This window comes from Littorina saxatilis, linkage group LG4 (genome assembly GCF_037325665.1).
Source record: "Littorina saxatilis isolate snail1 linkage group LG4, US_GU_Lsax_2.0, whole genome shotgun sequence".
Lineage (NCBI taxonomy): Eukaryota > Metazoa > Mollusca > Gastropoda > Littorinimorpha > Littorinidae > Littorina > Littorina saxatilis.
This window is the reverse complement of record NC_090248.1, coordinates 47,526,814-47,546,924: the sequence shown is the minus strand read 5'-3', so window position 1 is coordinate 47,546,924 and position 20,111 is coordinate 47,526,814. Positions and strand designations below refer to the sequence as shown.

The window sequence follows — 20,111 nt, the reverse complement described above, 5'->3', positions numbered from 1 at the left end:
TTTCAAACCCAAGCCCCAGCAGAATCAAACGATAACACACCTGTAGCAAAGTCTGTATCTCAGTCACAGAAAGCAACAGATACTAACACTGTTTTGTCAAAAAACAAACCACAAACCCAACTCCGCCCAATAGAACAGTTGCAAGCACCTTTGACAAAAAAAGAGGAAGAGTATTTAACTGGCTTAGTTAGGGTGAAACTGGCACAGTCAGATGACAAGAAGACGTTGATATGTAAGACAAAAGCACAGCCACTTGTCCTAAAGAAAATTGTGAGAGCGAAAAAGTCATCAGCGCTAGTTTCTACTCCAATGAGGAAGAGAAGAGCAAAGGAAATTGCCAACTTGAGAAAAGAAATTTCCGGTTCCACGGAAGCTGACATAATAAAACAACAAAGCACTGAACTCAAGCACACTACAAAGCGCAAAAGGGATGACATTCTGAAAACAGCTGGGTTGGGACAGGCACGCGTCTCTTCAAAATCAGCAGCTCAAATTAGAGCAAAACTGTCACTTAGCTGGGCAAAACAAAGGCAGTTGCGAAAATTAAACAAGGCAATGGGAATAAAAATGGAGTGTGAGAAAAAGGAGAGGGAATTTCAGGAGGGAGTGCTTTGTGGGAAAATAGAAGTTTACACATTACGTCTCTCATGCATCAACAAAGCGACAAAGAAAGAGGAAGTTAGGGGCATTCCCGTGTCTTCTATTGTCAGCTGGCCCAAGTTTGTAACGGATCTCTTAGACCAGTACGACAAGAAGAACATGCTAACATGGCATAACAACACCTTGCCAGAAAATGAAATTTGGGTTAAAATCGGGGGTGACCATGGAGGGGGGAGTTTTAAAGTTGTTCTTGAAGTAGCAAATCTCCACAATCCAAATGCGAACTCAAAGTTGGTTGTGATGACTGAAGCCAAAGATTGTGCTGAAAACCTTGAAAAGATTTTAGGCAGCACTATTAAAGAGGGAGTTAGTGCTGTCAACGGCATGATGTGGAAAGGAAAAAGGCTGCGAGTGTTTATGTTTGGGGATTATGATTTCCAGTCAAAAATGTATGGACTGTCAGGAGCCCAGAGTAGTTATCCATGTCTTTGGTGCAAGACTTCCAAAACGCAAATGCAATGGAGTCCAAGAGAAAAAGCCCCCAAAAGAACGTTAAGAAACATGAAAGAAGACCTCATAGGGTACCAAGAATCTGGCAGTGACAAAAAACATGCCAAAGACCACTACAACGTCATTCGTGCTCCAATATGGGACGTCAAAGTGAGTCATGTAGCGCCGCCTTACCTTCATTTGCTCCTTGGTGTTGTGAACAAACACCACGATCTTCTTGCAAATGAGTGTCACCAGCTTGACAAGCAAATAGCAGATGCCCTTTCTAAAATAAAACTGAGTGAAGAGCGTTTGGTGGTGATTGACAACACTACCGAAGCATTCAGAAGGTGTGTCAGAAAAATGTATAATCTCCGAGAAAAAGGGAAACTTAATCTGAAAACGTTTCCAGTCTTCGACAGATCTGAAGGACCAACAGTTGCAGGGGTTACTGAGATTTTGAATAAGCATAGCATAACACCTCAGGCCTTTTTTGGTGGTAGCTTCAATGGGAATCACTGCAACAAATACATTAAAGATGAAGTGATTACTGCCGTAGCAGACAGCGTAGAAAGAAGGGCATTTATCCTGACAGATGATTATGGCGTGCACACCCTTGCAGGTCAAATCAAAGACAAACACACCCGTTTGAACAGTCTTTACTCCAGTGTGCACAGGCTTGTGTCACACACAAAACCAGTTGGGAAAGATGACCTTCCTGGCATCCAAGTAGCTATTTCTGAATACATGGAGTTCTACAGAGGTAACGTGTGCCTTGACAACGTTAATGTCATCCCAAAGCAGCACATACTTGAAGCACATTGTGTAGAGTTTATGGACAGGTGGGGGATGGGGCTTGGTTTGATGGGTGAACAGGGCGGCGAAAAAATACATTCTGACGTCAACAATTTGAAAAGGAGAGTTTGGGGCATGAAAAACAAGGGACAGCAACTTTGCCAGTTAATGAAAGAGCAACAAATTAAGACCTCACCGATGCTGCTTGACACCCCGCCAAAAACAAAATCCTAAACAAGAATGATAAAAAGTCATTGAGGCCTTTAGCATATTGACACAATAACAGCTCTAAAACATTGTTTTTTGTTGTTTGTTTTTCTTCTAAAATTGTACATATTGTTTTTTTTCTTCTTCTAACAATGTACATTGTGTTTTTGTTTTGTTTTTCTTTCTAAAAATGTACATAGTGTGTGTGTGTGTGTGTGTGTGTGTGTGTGTGTGTGTTCATATGCGTGTGAGGGAATGTGATCCCGCGTAAAGAGTGTGTTTACACTCACATTTGAACCGTTTAGTTTGAAATTACACCCACTCTATTCCATTACAATGCACGTCATCTTTTTTTTCTTCAGCATCTCAGAGAAATAACAACCCCAACTGTTCGGCTGTGTTGTTTTGTTTCGTTTTGTCTGTTCTGTTTTGTTTGCGATAATGAAACAAACGTTAAATTGTCGTCGGATCGACGAGTTTTCTTTCCTGTGGTATATATACAAGTTTGTGAGAACAATACGAGTGAAAAACTGTGTTGAAAAACTTTCAAATCGACTTGTGTGCTGCTATTGGATTACTCATGTAGGAGGAGACATCAGGTAGGCTTTTTGTTTTCTTCACATGCAGCTAACAATTTGCATGAACATGTATTGAAAGACCGTTTTTTCTTTCTTTTATATTACAGGCATTAATTGCACTATTTTGAATTATATAAACGCAAAACAAATTTCACATGCGCACCATACGCATGCCTATAATATGTTTTTAAATACGACATTAATTAGTGTTCTTTTTTTGTGGCACATTTAGGATGTTTTGTTTACTGTGTTGTCTTCTGCCGTCTTACATACTGTGCCGTTCCTGTTTCTTTAAATGCAACATGCACATGTTTTTCAGAGTGTAAAGAGTGGCATAATTATATACTTGAGGAGCAAACACTTTTTCTAATTCTCTCATTTACCCTTTCTTCTGTCTTGAAAATTGTGGCATGTTTTGTTTCATACTATTGACATACATGTATTATCCGCCTATGTGTTGTCGGGGTATAATATCATGTGGCACTTCGCGCGGATTTGGGTGAGCGCGCGCGAGCTACGTTTTTTTTTTCTCCTGTGGTATATTATATATACAAGTTTGTGAGACTTGTATAGGAGGGCCGTGAGGTAAGCTTTTTTGTTTTATTCACATGCAGCTAACACTGTAACATGAACATGAACTACCGTAAGATCTTTTTTCTTTCTTATATGTTACTGACATTATCTACACTATTTTGAATTATATACTTATACAAACGCAAAACAAATTTTACATGCGCACCATCAATGACTTCTACTAGTAGTCCTTGGCATAATATGTATGTAAATATACGACTGTATATACTCTACTGTTTGTATATATTTCGTAAAGTGTTGTATATATGTATTATGTACTTGGGGATTACCTTTGTCTTTATCTTTCATTATTTTGTGTTCTTTTATTGTGGCACATTTAGGATGTTTTGTTTACTGCGTTGTTTCAAGGTGTTTCATTAAATGCAGCATGCACTCATTTATCCTTTCTTCTGTCTTGTGAATTGTGGCATGCATTGCAATAAATACAACTATTGAGAGATGCCCGGCAAAACACTAAAAACATCAGTTCCAAAAGGCAGGGAGGGCGCACTGAACCACTGCTATCTCTCTGCTCGGCGGCATTCTTATCAACACAGCTTACAGAGAGCGGGCAATGCACGCTCGCTGCAGACAAAAAAGAGTGGTCTGGCCCAATTTCAGGCGCCACTGTGGGTGGGAGGTGTTGGAGGGAAATGGGGGAGGAAAGGGTAGATAGGCGGGAGGGGAGTGGTTGTTGCCAGTTATTTTTAGCTGGAGCCAGTCTGCAGCTCACAGTGCCTGAAATGGAACACAGTGCTTGGGTTGCTTCCCTTATACTATAGACGGGATAGCGTTTTTCAGTCTACCTAGCATCTCGACTGCGTCAATGCTAATATGTGACTCGGAGTAAGAATATGTAATTTAATGTAATGTATACATATTGTTTTGTCACTAATCAATGTTCCAGTCACCTACCATTCTTGGTTTTTGATTCTCTTTTCAATGCAATTTTGTTGTGTACAACTCACAGTTCCATGATGACAGCCCAGTCTGGCTGGAAGAGCATGTGAGTCAAGCCCGCTCCATGCATCCCTATGAAGATGTCGCTGTTGTGGGAGATCTGCAATCACGCATCGACACCATGAGCAGAGACAAATGAGATCATTTAGTCCACAGCACAAGACCAAGTGCGCACGGAAAAGATCCTGTAATCCATGTAAGAGTTCGGTGGGATATAGAAACATGAAAATACCCACCATGCTTCCCCCGAATGGCGGGGTAAAAACGGTCATACACGTAAAAACCCACTAATGCAAAAACATGAGTGAACGTGGGAGTTTCAGCCTATGAACTTTCTTTCTTTATTTGCAGTGTTTAACGTCGTTTTCAACTATTCAAGGTTATATCGCGACGGAGGGAAGGGGGGAGATGAGATAGAGCCACTTGTCAATTGTTTCTTGTTCACAAAAGCACTAATCAAAAATGTGCTCCAGGGAGAATGCAAGTTTCCAGTACAAAGGACTTCATTTCTTACATACTGCTTGACTAAAATCTTTACAAAAATTGACTATATTCTATACAAGAAACACTTAACAAGGGTAAAAAGAGAAACAGAATCCGTTAGTCGCCTCTTACGACATGCTGGGGAGCATCGGGTAAATTCTTCCCCCTAACCCGCGGGGGGTATCAGCCTATGAACGACGAAGGAGATTCAGTCAACATACAGATACAGTGGAACCCCTTTTAAGATCCCACACTTTAGGACTCCCTCCATTTAAATTAAGACCCTGTTTTCTCAGACTTTTTGTTCATACCCCCATTTTAAACCTCCCTCCTTTTTAAGATCTGATTTTTTTTTCAGATAATTGGAGGTCTTAAAAGGGGGGTTCCACTGTCATTGCACAATGGAATGTGAGAAAAGGGAATAAAATACAGTTGTTTTTTTATAGAATTTTTGTGCAGTCTCACTAACAAAATCTCTGCATGGTCTAGAAAACCAGAAAACTTCTTCCCGTGTAACGACACCAGCTGTTGATTTACGCATGGATAAAGTATCTTGAGGTTCATTTCCGGTTACATGCTTTTTGTGTTATCATACTGATATTATTAGTTATTTCTAATATGCTGACTGTTAGCAAATGATAACAGACATGTTGAGGAAATTATATCCAAATGAGCCGGCAGGCGAATTTGGATATATTTTACGAGACATGTCTGTTATCATTTGCTAACAGTCAGCATATTAGAAATAACGGTTTTATTACCATGCAGTTTATTTCGACCAAAATAAAATTCGAACTGACTACGCAACTCTACTAGACAGAACAGCCAACGGGGACGGGATTGAACCGAGGCTGGTGTGACCTTATGCACATGACCTCATGCAGCCAATCACACACTTGACATCATGAATATTAACAGCTGACAGGTTCTCACGCAACACTCTCACATCAGGTTCAACAACCCTTTTGCTTTGCTTTGTCTAGTCTACTAGATATGGTCAGATTCATTATCAACATAAAACAGTAAGGAAATAATTTAAAACTGCATTTGAAGTAAACTGAGTCACACAATTTCATTTTGAGTCATTCCTCGGAACTTTTACCATGTAAGTTTCAAGCGAGCCGAGCACATGTCATTTTCAGAAGGTGGGTGGTGCCTGTATTCCCACCCCCGCCGACAAAGATGGCTTTTCGGTATTTAGCATGGTAATGGGTTTTATTGTTAAAAATAAAAATTGTCACTCCTTAGAATAAGTCAACCTGAAGTTTTAAGTTCGAAGTTTTAGTTTGTCTTTCTTAATTTTAGAGTAATAAATAACATTTGGAGGGTCACCTAGAATCACCTAGAATCAGCCCTGATTGGTCGGCTAGTGATATGGTTCACAAAAATGGTAATAAAATCTTCTGCTTGTTTTCACAAAGAATGAACAAGAACATACACTAGGCTGGATTTCAAAGACGAGAAAATGTTCTGCCGGATCTCTACCTTCGCAAATGTACAGAGTAGATCTAACTGATATGACAAATAACACTATTGTGAAGGTCCCACAGAACGTGGACAAGTCCTGCTGGTTTTGGGACCCTCTCAAATTCCGCTGAAGGGGACCCGGGACCCTGAGCTACAGGGCCCCCGGTTTTTTTTCCCGGGACCCTCTTAGTAGAGCATCATTGCGGAGCACTGCATGAACACTGATGAAAAATGACTCACCTCAACTTGCTCCAGAAAAGGCACAGTTCTGAAACACAAAAAACAAAACAATTAATGCATCAAAGATACTAAATCCCCAAAAATCAAACATGATAAAGAATATAAAATATGTCTGCATTGTTACAGGTCATGTCTTGTGTGATGTGGATAAGCAGTAGTCGTCATGCAAATGTCAACAAAGTATGTGTAAGCATTCAAAAAAGCAAAGACAGTACAAATTTGCTGATATTATTTTAAAAGTTGATTCTGATGAGACAGTACCTTCAGAAACATATTAAATCAAAAATGTTAATAGTAAATTTTCATTTGATTAATATACTTACCCAAAGCACATAAAGCATTGACGTAGTCTGAGATGCTAAGGTCTGAAACAATTTTAAAGGGAAGCAACCCCACCACAAAAAGTGTAAAGGTAGCCATGGTAATGACCACAGACCAAGGGAGTTACCTCCCATTGGTGTGTACTACGTCACTACCGCTCCTCAACACGTGGTCAAGATCATATGGCTTTAAAGAAAACTAAAAAACCATAAGCGGGGTTGGTGGGAGGGCATAAACTATGTGATTCGGGTAAGTATATTAATCAAATTTTGTTTGTTTGTTTGTTTGCTTAACGCCCAGCCGACCACGAAGGGCGATATCAGGGCGGTGCTGCTTTGACATATAACGTGCGCCACACACAAGACAGAAGTCGCAGCACAGGCTTCATGTCTCACCCAGTCACATTATTCTGACACCGGACCAACCAGTCCTAGCACTAACCCCATAATGCCAGACGCCAGACGGAGCAGCCACTAGATTGCCAAAGTCTTAGGTATGACCCGGCCGGGGTTCGAACCCACGACCTCCCGATCACGGGGCGGACGCCTTACCACTAGGCCAACCGTGCCGGTATATTAATCAAATGAAAATTTACTATTAAAATTTTCAATTAAATTACATATTCTTACTCCGAATCACATAAAGCAGATAGCTTGAACAAGGCGGTGGGAAAGAAAAATCTAACTCACTCTTAAATCCTTGCCAGGCACTGGCCCCCTGCAACTAAGGCAGGAAGGGCTCTAGAACCGTCCTGACAGACAACCGCGATGTCTCAGAGGTAATAATTTATGAAAACATCTTCGGAGCACCAGTAAACTGTGCACAACACCTCCTCCAGGCTCCTCAACCTCAAAACGGCCAAGGAGGAGGCCCAAGCCCTGGTTTCGTGGACTCGGGCCGAGTCAAGGGGAAAGACAGGCTGCGTTCCCCCCTTGTCCGAACGGCTCCATTCATAAGCTTGTCGAATGAGAGCCAACACCCACCGAGCCATAGTTGTCTTAGAAATGTCTTTTTGTCTCACCGACGTGTTAAGGGAGATGAATAAAAGCTTTTGAGATTCTGATCTAAGCGGCTGCGAACGGGAAAAATAGATGTCAAGGGCTTGGACCGGACAATTGACCAAATCTGGATCTCCGGGAGCCAGGATGTTGGTTAGAGGTCTGATATGAACCAGCGGAGATGCTTGTTCCAGAGCCTGATTTTTTGCCAACAAATCTGGGCGAAACTTCAATGAAACTGAGCCATCAGACTCATGAGAGATGTCCTCCGGACTTCCGGAGAGGGCATGTATCTCACTTCCTCTGCGAGCTGATGCTAACAGCAACAGAAACAGAGTTTTACGCGTCAGGTTGGGAAGACTAGAGTCTCGCAAAGATTCGAAATCTGCGGAACGCAGAAATTCCAAAACCAGGAAGAGGTCCCATTTAGGCATGGGAGTGCAAGACCTAACCTCCTTAAGGGCAGCGCCCTTAATGACTCCAGAAATGACGCCACTGACATCAATGGAACGTCCTATCTGTCTTAAAGTCGCGGAGATGGCCGATCTCCTCACCCTCAGAGAAGAAGCTGAAGCTCCTTGAGAGGACAGGTAAGACAGATGGTTTGCTACATGCATAGAGCGTGGAGCCAACGCGTTCAAACCATGGACATGGCACCAGGTTGCCCAAGCCTTCCAGTGTGATGCATACACGGAAGAAGTGGACGCTCTGTGAGAGCGTTGCACTAAGTCCAGTGTCAGTTCTGAAGCTCCAGAACGCCTCAGCGAGGACCGTACAACCTCCACACGTGAAGTTTCAGCAGCTGGGGCTCTTCGTGTGGAACGCCGGTTCGAGGCTGCACCAGCTCCCCTCTCACGAGGTGGAGAGGAATGGGAGGGCCGTGAGCGAGTCTCAGTAGGTCCGAAAACCATGCCTGAGAGGGCCAAAGGGGGGCGACCAGCAGTAGTGATGGCCCCTCCAGATCCGCCTTCCTGATTACTCGGCCGAGTAACTGGAAGGGAGGAAATGCATTCGTCTGCCAAGCCTCCGGATCCGGAAAGAACGAGACGAAGACTGGAAGCCTCTTTGAAAATCTGGTGGCAAAGAGGTCCACCAGAGGCTTCTGGACCAGGGCCCAAAGGCGAAGCAGCGCCCCGTGAGTGATGGTCCACTCTGATTGAAGCACTCTGTCGGAGCGACTGAGCGCATCCGCCAGAGTGTTCAAGCTCCCTGGCAGGTACCTGGCTGTGCGAGTGATCTGGTGTTGCCAGGACCAAACCAGGATCTCGCAGGTCCTGCTCGAGAGCGACGGGGACCGAGACCCTCCCTGCTTGTTTAGATAAGCTGCCACTGTCGTGTTGTCTGTAAAAAGACGAACATGTTTGGCCTGAAGGGAGGGCCGAAACTCGGCCAGAGCCACAGCCACAGCCACAGCCTCTAGCTCCAGCAAGTTGATGTGCCACAGGCTCTGCTCTGCCGACCACAGACCCGACGCTGTATGCCGGTCCGTGTGTGCCCCCCACCAGGGTTGTGATCGCTACTTTTTAAAAAGTAGCCGCTACTTCTCCGCTATTTTAGTAAAATTTGTAGCCGCTACATTCCCAATAAACATGCCAGAACTGGGCCACTGCTGGCTTTTTGCTGGCAAGTTTGGTAAAGCTGGCCATAAAAAAACCAACACTGGGCCAATTATGGTTTGCCAACAAAGGCCCAGTTATGGCTTGCCATCACTGGCCCATCTCTGGCATTCCAGTAATATTGTCGGCCAGTAAAATGCCTTAATTGGCCCACTGTTGGCACGCCATTGGTGGCCCAGTGCTTGTTTGCCAGCATTGGGCCATAGGTGGCGATTTGCTGGCAATTATAGGTGGGTTTTTGCTGGCACGCCAGCAGTGGGCCAATGCTGGATAATTGCTGGCAAGAAGATCTGCGACAGCACAGCGGTATGACTTTCTCACTTGGAGTGACGTAATGTACAAACAAATGTCGAAATATCTTGACGTCACTCGTGATGATGACGCATTGTCAACTAAATCCGGCCCGCGGTGGTTCTGCAGATGTCCGGTTATTTGTTTTGCATTCAACTTCAAGGAATTTCCAAAGCACCTTCTTCGATTTCAGTACGCGTCCGATCTCCTCCGGCTAGAAGCAAGCGTGGTGAGTTTCACAAACAGTTGTGGGTGAGCAGGTCGTCGCAACGGCGTTAGATCTAGTATCTTCTTGTTCTTTTCCTCCGTTGTCGGTCTTTTTTTCAACTTTCTTCTGCTGGACGTTTGAGTCAGTTCGCAAAATATAATAGACTTTAAGAAGTCGTCCTCTCTGTAAGAAAGAATCTGCGCGCGCACGCGCGTGTGTGTGTGTGTGTGTGTGTGTGTGTGTGTGTGTGTGTGTGTGTGTGCGCCCGCGCGCGCGGTTGTGTGTGTGTGTGTGTGTGTGTGCGCCCGCGCGCGCGGTTGTGTGTGTGTGTGTGTGTGTGTGTGTGTGTGTGTGTGTGTGTGTGTGTGTGTGCCTTTTTCCTTTCTTTGTGTGATTGAGTTTGTTTTGTCTCTGTCAAAAGAAAAGCACCATAGGCATTACCATAAGCTTACTTGTAACCAAACAAATTGCATCTTGTGAATGTTGACATTGAGTATGTGTCTATTCACTCCAGGACAAAGATTTGTGCAAGTGTCTGACTGCCCAACTGGATAAGATGCAGCTCGCCTGGGTCTCAGTTCCTGAGAGAAACGCAAGAGAGCTGTCCGAGACAACGTAAGCTTCGCAGGTTAGATCAAAATACATATTCCTGTTGACCCCTTACTTCTGCTTGGCATTTTAGTCAGTTCAGAAAATATGATAGATTACAAGAAGTCGTCCTCTCTGTGAGAATGCCTCTGTGTGTGTATGTGTGTGTGTGTGTGTGTGTGTGTGTGTGTGTGTGTGTGTGTGTGCGCGTGTGTGTGTGCGCGTGTGTGTGTGTGAGCGCGCGCGCGTGCGTGCGTGCGTGTGCTGTTTGCTTGCATGCCTGCGTGTATGCTTGCGTTTGTTTGGTTGTTTGGTTGTGTGTGTGTGTGTGTGTGTGTGTGTGTGTGTGTGTGTGTGTGTGTGTGTGTGTGTGTGTGTGTGTGATATGGAATAATGAATTAAAACCAACAAAACTCGTTTGCTTTCATGTTTCAAGAGGTGAACGGCAGGAGGACTTGAGAGTTTCAATGGCTTACCGTAGGCTACGACGTCAGGACAAAGAAAAGAAGCGTTATCTCAACGTTGCGGATGCGAACAGAGAAATGACAGAATCAAGACAATCCTACGGAGGTTTACTGGGAAGTGAACAAGAAACATTCCTGCCTTTGGTCATCATGTCTCGAGTGTAAAATTTAGAACGCTGTACAAATAAAATAAAACAGTGAGCAACTGAAAACAAAGCGTACGTTTCTGTAATGTTTCGGTAATGAGTCGTTGCTGTTTGGAAGCTTTACATTTGTTTTGTTTTTAATATATATTACTGTATTGTTGTTGTGCCCGCTATAACTGCGTTGATGACGATATTCTGTCAAAACCACTGCCTTTACTTGCCAGATAAGTTACACGACAAATGTGATTAGCATTTCAATTGCATTTTACTGATGAATTTGATAATTACGCATATGCATATTGCTAATGTACAGCTTGACAGCATTGCCCTTTGCTTTATTTGCGCACGTCTTGCCGCCAGCATGGGTTGAAAAGTCCATTGATGTGCTGTGTTTTGTTATTGTTATTACATTCACAGTAAAAAATGACAAAACAAAGCATATTTATAGACTTCTAACAACCATCTATGGGCTAACAAGACTGTGCAGATCGAGTACATGAATAGAGCCGTCATTCTATCCGAATCAGTGGTATTGGTATATTTCCTGCAACTTATTGGCATTTTGCTGGCAATGGTAAAGACAGAAATATGGCATTTTGCCGGGCCAGTTGTGGCCCGGTAATTTCAGCAGGTAAAGGGCCATTAACGGAAAATATATGGAAAAAAGTTTTTTTTTATATGGAACTAAAAACCTGCAAAATGCTGGCAAAATGCTGGCGAAATGCTGGCAAAATGCTGGGTTTTTGATGGCAAGCCATCAATAAGCCATCAAATAAATGATGGGTTTTTGCTGGCAAAATGATGGCAAAATGATGGCAAAATGATGGCAAGCCATCAAAAAGCCATCAAATAAATGATGGGTTTTTGCTGGCAAAATTCTGGCAAAATGATGGCAAAATGATGGCAAGCCATCAAAAAGCCATCAAATAAATGATGGGTTTTTGCTGGCAAATTGCTGGCAAATTGCTGGAAAAATGATGGCAAGCCATCAAAAAGCCAGCAAATAAATGATGGGTTTTTGCTGGCAAAGTGCTGGCTTGCCAGTGATGGCCCATCAATTTGCCAATGTGCATACGGGTAATATGCCAGCATTGGGCCATAGGTGGGCCTTTGATGGCAGTAGTTCTGGCAACTGGCATTGCCATCAAAACGCCAGCAGTGGCCCAGTTCTGGCATGTTTATTGGGATTTCCGCTACTTTTTTACACAAAGTAGCCGCTACTTTTCCGCTACTTTTCAAAAAGTAGCCGCTACTTTTTCCGCTACTTTTAACTCCACACAAGCAGTAAACACAGAACAAGAAATCAAAGTCAGAATACATTTTATTTACAAAAATCTTCACTAAAAAACAAAAGTTAAAACGATCACGCAGAGCAGATTGTTTATCACATCTTTCACACCTTTCACCCATTGTATTTGATGAGGACTTTGGCCTCAAAATTACTGCAAAATATAGATAGTCTTCAGGTTTCAGGTCTTGATATTAAAAAAATCCCTGGTGTGCAATCAGCTAAGTGCAATAGCACTTTAAATAAATAACCAAACCAGATGATAAACACTAAATGTAACAGTTAAACAATAACTTGCCTGTGTTTTGGTGATCTTGGGACAAACTCTCATGGATTTGACAATGGTGGGTTGCTTTTCTGGGCTCGGCTCTCTTTTCCTCTTTCTTGGTGCTGTTGCATCCTTCACCAATGGATGTTTTCTCTATAAAGAAGAAGGAGAGAAGGATGAGGAAATTTTACTGACAGGGCACCTTGTTGCAAGCATTCGAAATGAAATGACAGACGTAAAATACTGAAGTAAAATACTGAAAACGTAGACATACCTGCAAATGAACCTTCAAGTTGTAGGAAGAGGTTTTTCCACACGAGAACAATTTCGCAGGAGCGCAACCCAACAAGCATTTAAATAAAAACTTGTCTTCCTTCTCCTCGATGAAAGCAAAGCTTGCTAAAAATTATCCAAAAAACTCGGTAATACACGTCCGGCTGCCATCGTTTGCTCTTGAGAATGAAGTGTGAACTGAGTGTGAATGATCGATCGATCATTGAGTAGGCCTATCGCGATTCAAAACAATGTAACTTCCGGTGTAACTTCCGGTGAGTATTCGCCGAAAACACTCGTTAGCAGCTCATAAATCTGTGACCACGCGATCAACACAAATGTCCCTAAAAGATTACACATGTAGCGGAATTTGTAGCGCAAAATCCCTATTCGCTACAAAAAAATAAGTAGCGCCGCTACTATTTCGCTACTTTTACAACTTTCGAAAAAAAAAGTAGTTTACCGCTATTCGCTACTTTTTTTTGTAGCGGCGCTACATTTTGTAGCGGAAAGTTCCGCTACATCACAACCCTGCCCCCCACCCCAGCAAGGACGCATCTGTGAAGAGGTCCGTGTCTGGAGGAGGCAAGGCGATCGGCACACCCCTGCAGACCCAATCCGTGTCTAACCACGGAAGGGTCGTGGACTGAAACCATCCCTGGAGAGGGACAAGGGCGTTCCAGTCCACACAAGGAGAGTCCACGTACGGTTTCAGCGCAAACTGAAATGGCCGTTTGTGAACTCTGCCCAGGGGTACCAAGAGAGCCGTGGACTCCATCTCGAAAGTGGAGCGAATGAGAGCTTGGAGCTTGTCCACCCGCCTTTGGGAGGGTTGGACAGTCCAAGAAACCGTGTCGAAGGACATCCCCAAGTAGGTGAATGTCTGAGACGGAATCAGCTCCGACTTTGATCGGTTGATCGAAAAGCCCAACATGTTGGCTTCTCGAAGAACTGACTGGGTATGATGCGCGCAGCCTGTCTGGCTTTGGTTTTGGTTCAGAATTAGCCAATCGTCCAGATACACACGCAGTTGAATACCCTGCGACCTCACCAGTGCGCAAAACTGTCTCACCACCAAAAAAACCAAGGTGCCAGAGACAGCATGAAGGGGAGGGCGCGGAACTGGTAGATCTGATCGCCCCACCGGAAACGAAGCCACTTCTGGTTGGCCAGATGCATAAGAATGTGAAAATATGCATCTGTCAGATCGATCGAGGTCGCCCAGTCTCCTGGGCGGAGGGAGTCTCTGACCGAGGCTGGCGTCTCCATCTTGAATCGTATCGCTCTCAAGAAAGTATTGAGCTGCAATAGATCCAGGACGGGACGCCACGCTCCTGAGGCCTTGGGAACAGCGAAAAGCCGCCCGTAGAACCCGAGGGAGCTGTGGTCTAAGACCCTCTCCACCGCGCCCATCTGCAGCAGGGAGGCAATTTCCGCCTGAAGAACGGACCTTGCCTCCTGCGAGGAGGGGGGCTTGAAAACCGGCGGACGCCTGGACAGAGGTGCCTTCACTTCCTGCCAAAGCAGGCGGAAGCCCGACCTCACCACGCCCACAATCCATTGGTTGTGTACAGAGACCATCCAGTGAGAAAGTGCCCGGGAGGGGCCCCCCGCCATCACCAAAGTGAAGGGCGGAGGGGGGGGTGAGATCGGGAGCACTTCATTGGGGGTGAGGCTTGCTGCTAGAGCTGCCCCTCCCCCTGCCCGACGCTGATCTTTTCCTCGAACCCCGAGAAACAGACCGAGCCTGCCTCATGCTTGCCGGCTTAGCTTGGCCAGAGGCCTGGGCCTGTTTCTGTTGAGGAGGCTTGCTCTGCCTCAACCCTTGTAGAGAGAAGTCAGAGAACTGCTGATCTCTGTTCGATTGGATCCCCTTTCTTCTGGCATCAAACACCAGATGTCCGAAAAGAGATCCCTCTACCATGGGCGAAGCTCTCAAGGTGTCTCTCGTAGCCTGCACAGTGAACTGAGAATGCGAGAGGAACAAGTCCCGCCGACACATGACTGTATGAGCATAGTGAAGGGAGGACAGCCTCATCTGCTCTTCGTTTACCCTGGCAAGGGCTGACAAAAGAGTGGAGATATCATCAGCGTACTGATCTGCACCAAGTGTAAAAGGATCCAGTGACTCAGTGAGAGAACGAGAGAGAGCTCTGATGATCGTCTCCGAGATCGAGGCAAGTTCCAAAAGCTGACGTCCAATTTCCTCTGAAGAGATGAGGGTGTGGTCTAGCAACACAACGCCCAAGTCCTTCTTAAACTGGTTAGCAAGCAGAGGAAGCAGTTCCTGTGTCACCGGTAAAGCACACTGTTCCGTTTGGTGTAGGGCTTTGCTATCTCAGCTGAACCTTTCTTGGAGCTTGGCGGGCTAATTTTATCAGCGGGCCCTGCGCGCGCGGTGCCGGTGACCTCTCTTCTCTTTGGCGCGAAATGCTGGCGCAGCACAAAGACTTTGGCATCCAGTCTGCAACTGTACAGCTGTGTGTGTGTCAGTGTGAAAAAAATACGTATTTCTTGGCGTGAAATGAATGGTTTTCGTGACTTGATGGTTGGATTACCTTCATCTTGTGTATCTGGTTACTCTGATATACAGGCTTTGTGTCAGTGCAAACCAGAGGTTTACGCAAGACTCGCTTTTTCTGCAATTGTGGTAATACTGATATAACTCAGTGCTGACACGTGCTCTTTGTTCCACTTACAATATTCAGAATATGCACGTTGTGTACCATGTTCTGACCACGCTCAACAATCATAGCAGCGATTGACTGTGTTTCCTGTGTTGCCGTCAGTAAGTACTTATTCTAAACTGTGTTATAGAGTGAGAATAAGTTTTGCGCAAGGTGTTTGTGTGATTTCTGGAGCAATTTAATTTGCCCCGTAAATACCCACGCGGTGCACGCACGGTTCATCGGAACAGGCACTCGTTGCAAGACACTTGTTTTATGGACTATGTGTGACAATCGCTGTGGCTGTTGACTCCAGTGCATTTCATCTTTGTCTGTTCTGTTTTGTTTGCGATAATGAAACAAACGTTAAATTGTCGTCGGATCGACGAGTTTTCTTTCCTGTGGTATATATACAAGTTTGTGAGAACAATACGAGTGAAAAACTGTGTTGAAAAACTTTCAAATCGACTTGTGTGCTGCTATTGGATTACTGACCAACAGTTGCAGGGTCAGGTAGGCTTTTTGTTTTCTTCACATGCAGCTAACAATTTGCATGAACATGTATTGAAAGACCGTTTTTTCTTTCTTTTATATTACAGGCATTAATTGCACTATTTTGAATTATATAAACGCAAAACAAATTTCACATGCGCACCATACGCATGCCTATAATATGTTTTTAAATACGACTGTATATACTCTGTTGTTTGTATATATATTTTGTAAAGTGTTGTACATGTATATATCAGTGTACTTAGGGATTACCTTTGTCTTTTTTTCCAATATTTTGTGTTCTTTTATTGTGACACATTGATTATGATGTTTTGTTTACTGTGTTGTCTTCTGTCCTCTTATAGATTGTGCCGTGCTTTCGGATGTTGGGTTTCCTGTTTATTTAACTGTAGCATACATGTGTTTTTCAGATCTGTAAGGTGTGGTATAATTATTTACTTGAAGAGCAAACACCTTTTTTAATTCTCTCATTTAGCCTTTTTTCTGTCTTGTAAATTGTGGCATGTTTTGTTTCATACGATTGACATACATGTATTATCCGCCTATGTGTTGTCTGGGGCTAATATCATGTGGCACTTCGAGCGGATTTGGGTGAGCGCGCGCGAGCTATTTTTTTTTCTCCTGTGGTATATTATATATATATACAAGTTTGTGAGACTTGTATAGGAGGGCCGTGAGGTAAGCTTTTTTGTTTTATTCACATGCAGCTAACAATTTTCATGAACATGTATTGCCGTAAGATCTTTTTTCTTTCTTATATGTTACTGACATTATCTACACTATTTTGAATTTTATATCTACACTATTTTGAATTTTATAATTATATAAACGCAAAACAAATTTTACATGCGCACCATCAATGACTTTTACTAGTAGTCCTTGGCATAATATGTATGTAAATACGATATACTCTACTGTTTGTATATATTTCGAACGCACACACACACACACACACACACACACACACACACATGTACACATACACACACACACACACACGCACGCACACACACACACAGTGACACATTGGAAAACACCGCCATGAGTAAGCATCTTCGGCGTCATTGACAAACCTCCAAAAGGGAAAAGAAAGGTCACCTGTTATTCTATTCTCAAGAGTATACAATGTATAACCACTGTTCTACTTTCAAGTATTACACCCTACGCATGGAGACTATTTCCTTGCGGGAGTATATAGAGGGCCACTTATCAGGCATTCTGAACAGTGCAGAAAACGTTCTCACTGTTTTTAGGCTCTCTCTAGAGCGCGCGAGCTACAGAACCTTATCAACACAGCAGCTGCTAGCAGAGAGCGCGCGGGCCACGCTAGCTGCAGACAAAGAAAGAGTCGTCTGTCAGGCGCCACTGTGAATGGGGCCGGGTAGGAGGGAAATGGGGGGAGGAAAGGAAAGGGAGGGTAAATAGGGGGATGAGGGTGGTTCTTGCCGGTTATTTTTAGCTGGAGCCAGCCTGGAGCAGAGAGTGCCTGAAATGAAACACAGTGAAAGGTGTACGCGGAAGAGCAAAGGAAGCCAACAAGTTCCGGCCAGGCTTCGGCAAGGTGAACTTCTTGTGACAAGAAGGAACAAAAGTCGAAGCCTGTGCAGCCGAAGCCAGCCAAGGCTGAGCCTGTTCCGGAACTGAACCGTGAGGAACGAGTAGTGGAACAGGAACACAGGGGATACCACTTCCGGCAGGAGATGGTCTAGCCAAAACCTGAGAAAGGTGGTACGCCACCGAAGGTGACTCCTTGAACCTGAAGTAGGAATCCTCCTCCTTCGCGGAACGGAAGTCCGACATAGCCGACGGAGCGACCGAAGCGGAAGCCGCCGAAGCCGATGCACCCTCCGGGAAATATCTGGAAGTAACCTCCGCCGCAGCTTCAAGGGCAGCCCTGAACCTCGACGGAAATCCAGAACGTGTCTGCTCGCTGGCCACAGACTGTGCATCAGAATAGTCAAGCGACGGACACGGACCGAAGTCACAGTTGCTGGTGGTAGGCTGATGAACTGGATGACCGAAAACCGGAAACCCGTCCAACCGGAACCCGTCCTGACTCATCCCCTGACTAGCAGGAGGGTAAGAGGGGGGAACATCCGGAGCCACCGGAACTGAATAGGCAGTAGACGCAACACCCGACGGGTGGAGTGACGACTGCCCCGGCCGAGGCTGAAAGCCTGAATGCCTGTAGGCCAGCCGCTGTTCCTCACTCACCGCCATCCGAGAGGAAGCATCAGTAAGAGGAACAGTGTATCCGGACAGAGCCGGAAAAGCAACAGACGAAGCCGCACAATGCGGAAGCGAAGGTTGCGTGGACTGGGGCCGGAAGCCCGAACGCCCGTAGGCCAGTCCTCGGTCAACTCCAGTCAAGACCTCTACGTGTGCTTGAGCGGGAGGACCTATGCTTCCGGTAAAAACCGGAAACGCAGCTGCCGAAAACGGATGCCGCCCTTGCTCTGAAACGCCCGTGCACGCAGTGTGAATTGGGTGAGTCAGAACAGAAGTTTGCGGGTTGTGATCCTGCACCAAGGAACTGCTTCCCAAAAGGGAGTGTCCGGTAGCCTCACGAGGGCTGGTGGACCAGTTCGACTTACCGGCCGTGCCGCCCGCGGAGGCAGAAGACGAAGCAGCCAGGAAAACCTCCCTGGAAATCGTCGCCGAAGGCACTGTCAAAGACGCCAAAGAGCGAGCGTCACCCACTGCTGGGGGGAAAACAATGCTGGCCGGCGACTTGGACCGCTGCAGTTCTTCCTTCACCATGCTGCGAATTTCTGGAACTATAGAGCTAAGCAGCGTCGACACGAGAGCACTTTGCTCCGGTGCCGACACAGAGGGAGAGCAAGACGACATGGAAGACAAAGAAGTGTTTGGCTGCCCCCCAACCCCATGGTCATTTTGGGGAAAAATAGGTACGGACAAAACGGTACTACGTGTCTCGTCCGAAACAACAACCAGTACAGGCGGTTTGGTAGATGAAGTCGAAGATTTAGGTTTAATCCTGCCCTTGACATCAGCCTTGCCACGTTTCTTATCGTTGTCAGCCATGCTGACCAACAAAAATGGCAGCCAAACAAGAAAGTTACTGAAAATTTACACGTCCAAAAATGGACAAAACGTCAGCAACTACAACCAAAATTCCTGTCAAAATAAGGAACAACAAGGAACGAGCTCACCAACTACGATGCAGAAGGCAAGTAAGACGGGTATGTGGCCGGTGGGTGTCAAGCAAACACCAAACAGAAAAGCCACGAGAGCGCCAAAAATCCACGACCTTCTCCTCAGAGCTGAAAAAGTCGTATGATCTTGACCACGTGTTGAGGAGCGGTAGTGACATAGTACACACCAATGGGAGGTAACTCCCTTGGTCTGTGGTCATTACCATGGCTACCTTTACACTTTTTGTGGTGGGGTTGTTTCCCTTTAAAATTGTTTAAGACGGGTAGCCTTTTCAGACCTTAGCATCTCAGACTACGTCAATGCTTTATTTGATTCGGAGTAAGAATATGTAATTTAATAACTGCTTCATTAAAATTCCTATCTCAAAATGTAACAGGTTCTCTGGACCTAATCAACATACCTGACAAAGTCCACTTTGCGTACTTCAAACTCAGAGTCTTTCTGCAAGGCACGTACAAGCTGCAACGATAAAAGGTATTCAAATTACTGGAAGCAATCTTCACACCACAGTTTTAAGTCTTCTTGTATTCTGCCCTGTTTTAGGCAAAACTAAACTCTTAAGCTGAACAATTTAGTTTGATTTTTATCACTAGACAACACTTCATGTATAGTAATACTGTTCACTCCTCTCAAAACAAAGTTTTGACAATTGTTTATGCCTCTGCTCCACTTTTATATATGGCAGTGTAGCTTGCTTGCTGGCACATATTTGTAGACAAACTAGATCTGTCTTGCATTCATAGTGAAGCTGTACATGGACACAAAAGTGTACTTAGGCCAAAAAAAAATTGTCTGTTTCTGGTAACATGGTTAAAAAAAATAGGGTAGGTAGGTAGGTAGGGATTTTTTTTAATTTTTTTTTTTACCCCAAATGTAGACCAATAAAACTAACTTTAAAAATC

The 20,111-nt window shown here is 44.7% G+C and overlaps 1 protein-coding gene and 1 long non-coding RNA gene across 3 annotated transcripts in view; one reads left to right on the top strand and one right to left on the bottom strand.

Annotated features, from left to right (window-relative positions):
• Positions 1-20,111, bottom strand: part of LOC138964933 (EGF domain-specific O-linked N-acetylglucosamine transferase-like) — a 54,233-nt gene that overhangs the window by 13,819 nt on the left and 20,303 nt on the right. For both annotated transcript variants that reach the window (XM_070337014.1, XM_070337015.1), the window contains 3 exons: positions 19,610-19,668; positions 6,393-6,420; positions 4,211-4,302 (listed from right to left, as the gene is read on the bottom strand). In XM_070337014.1, coding sequence (XP_070193115.1) covers positions 4,211-4,302; positions 6,393-6,420; positions 19,610-19,668 — 179 coding nt within the window. The remainder of the gene's footprint in view (positions 1-4,210; positions 4,303-6,392; positions 6,421-19,609; positions 19,669-20,111) is intronic.
• LOC138964932 (uncharacterized) lies at positions 9,294-11,677 on the top strand. The gene is made up of 2 exons (XR_011455248.1): positions 9,294-10,454; positions 10,851-11,677. It is a non-coding gene; the product is annotated as an uncharacterized lncRNA (long non-coding RNA).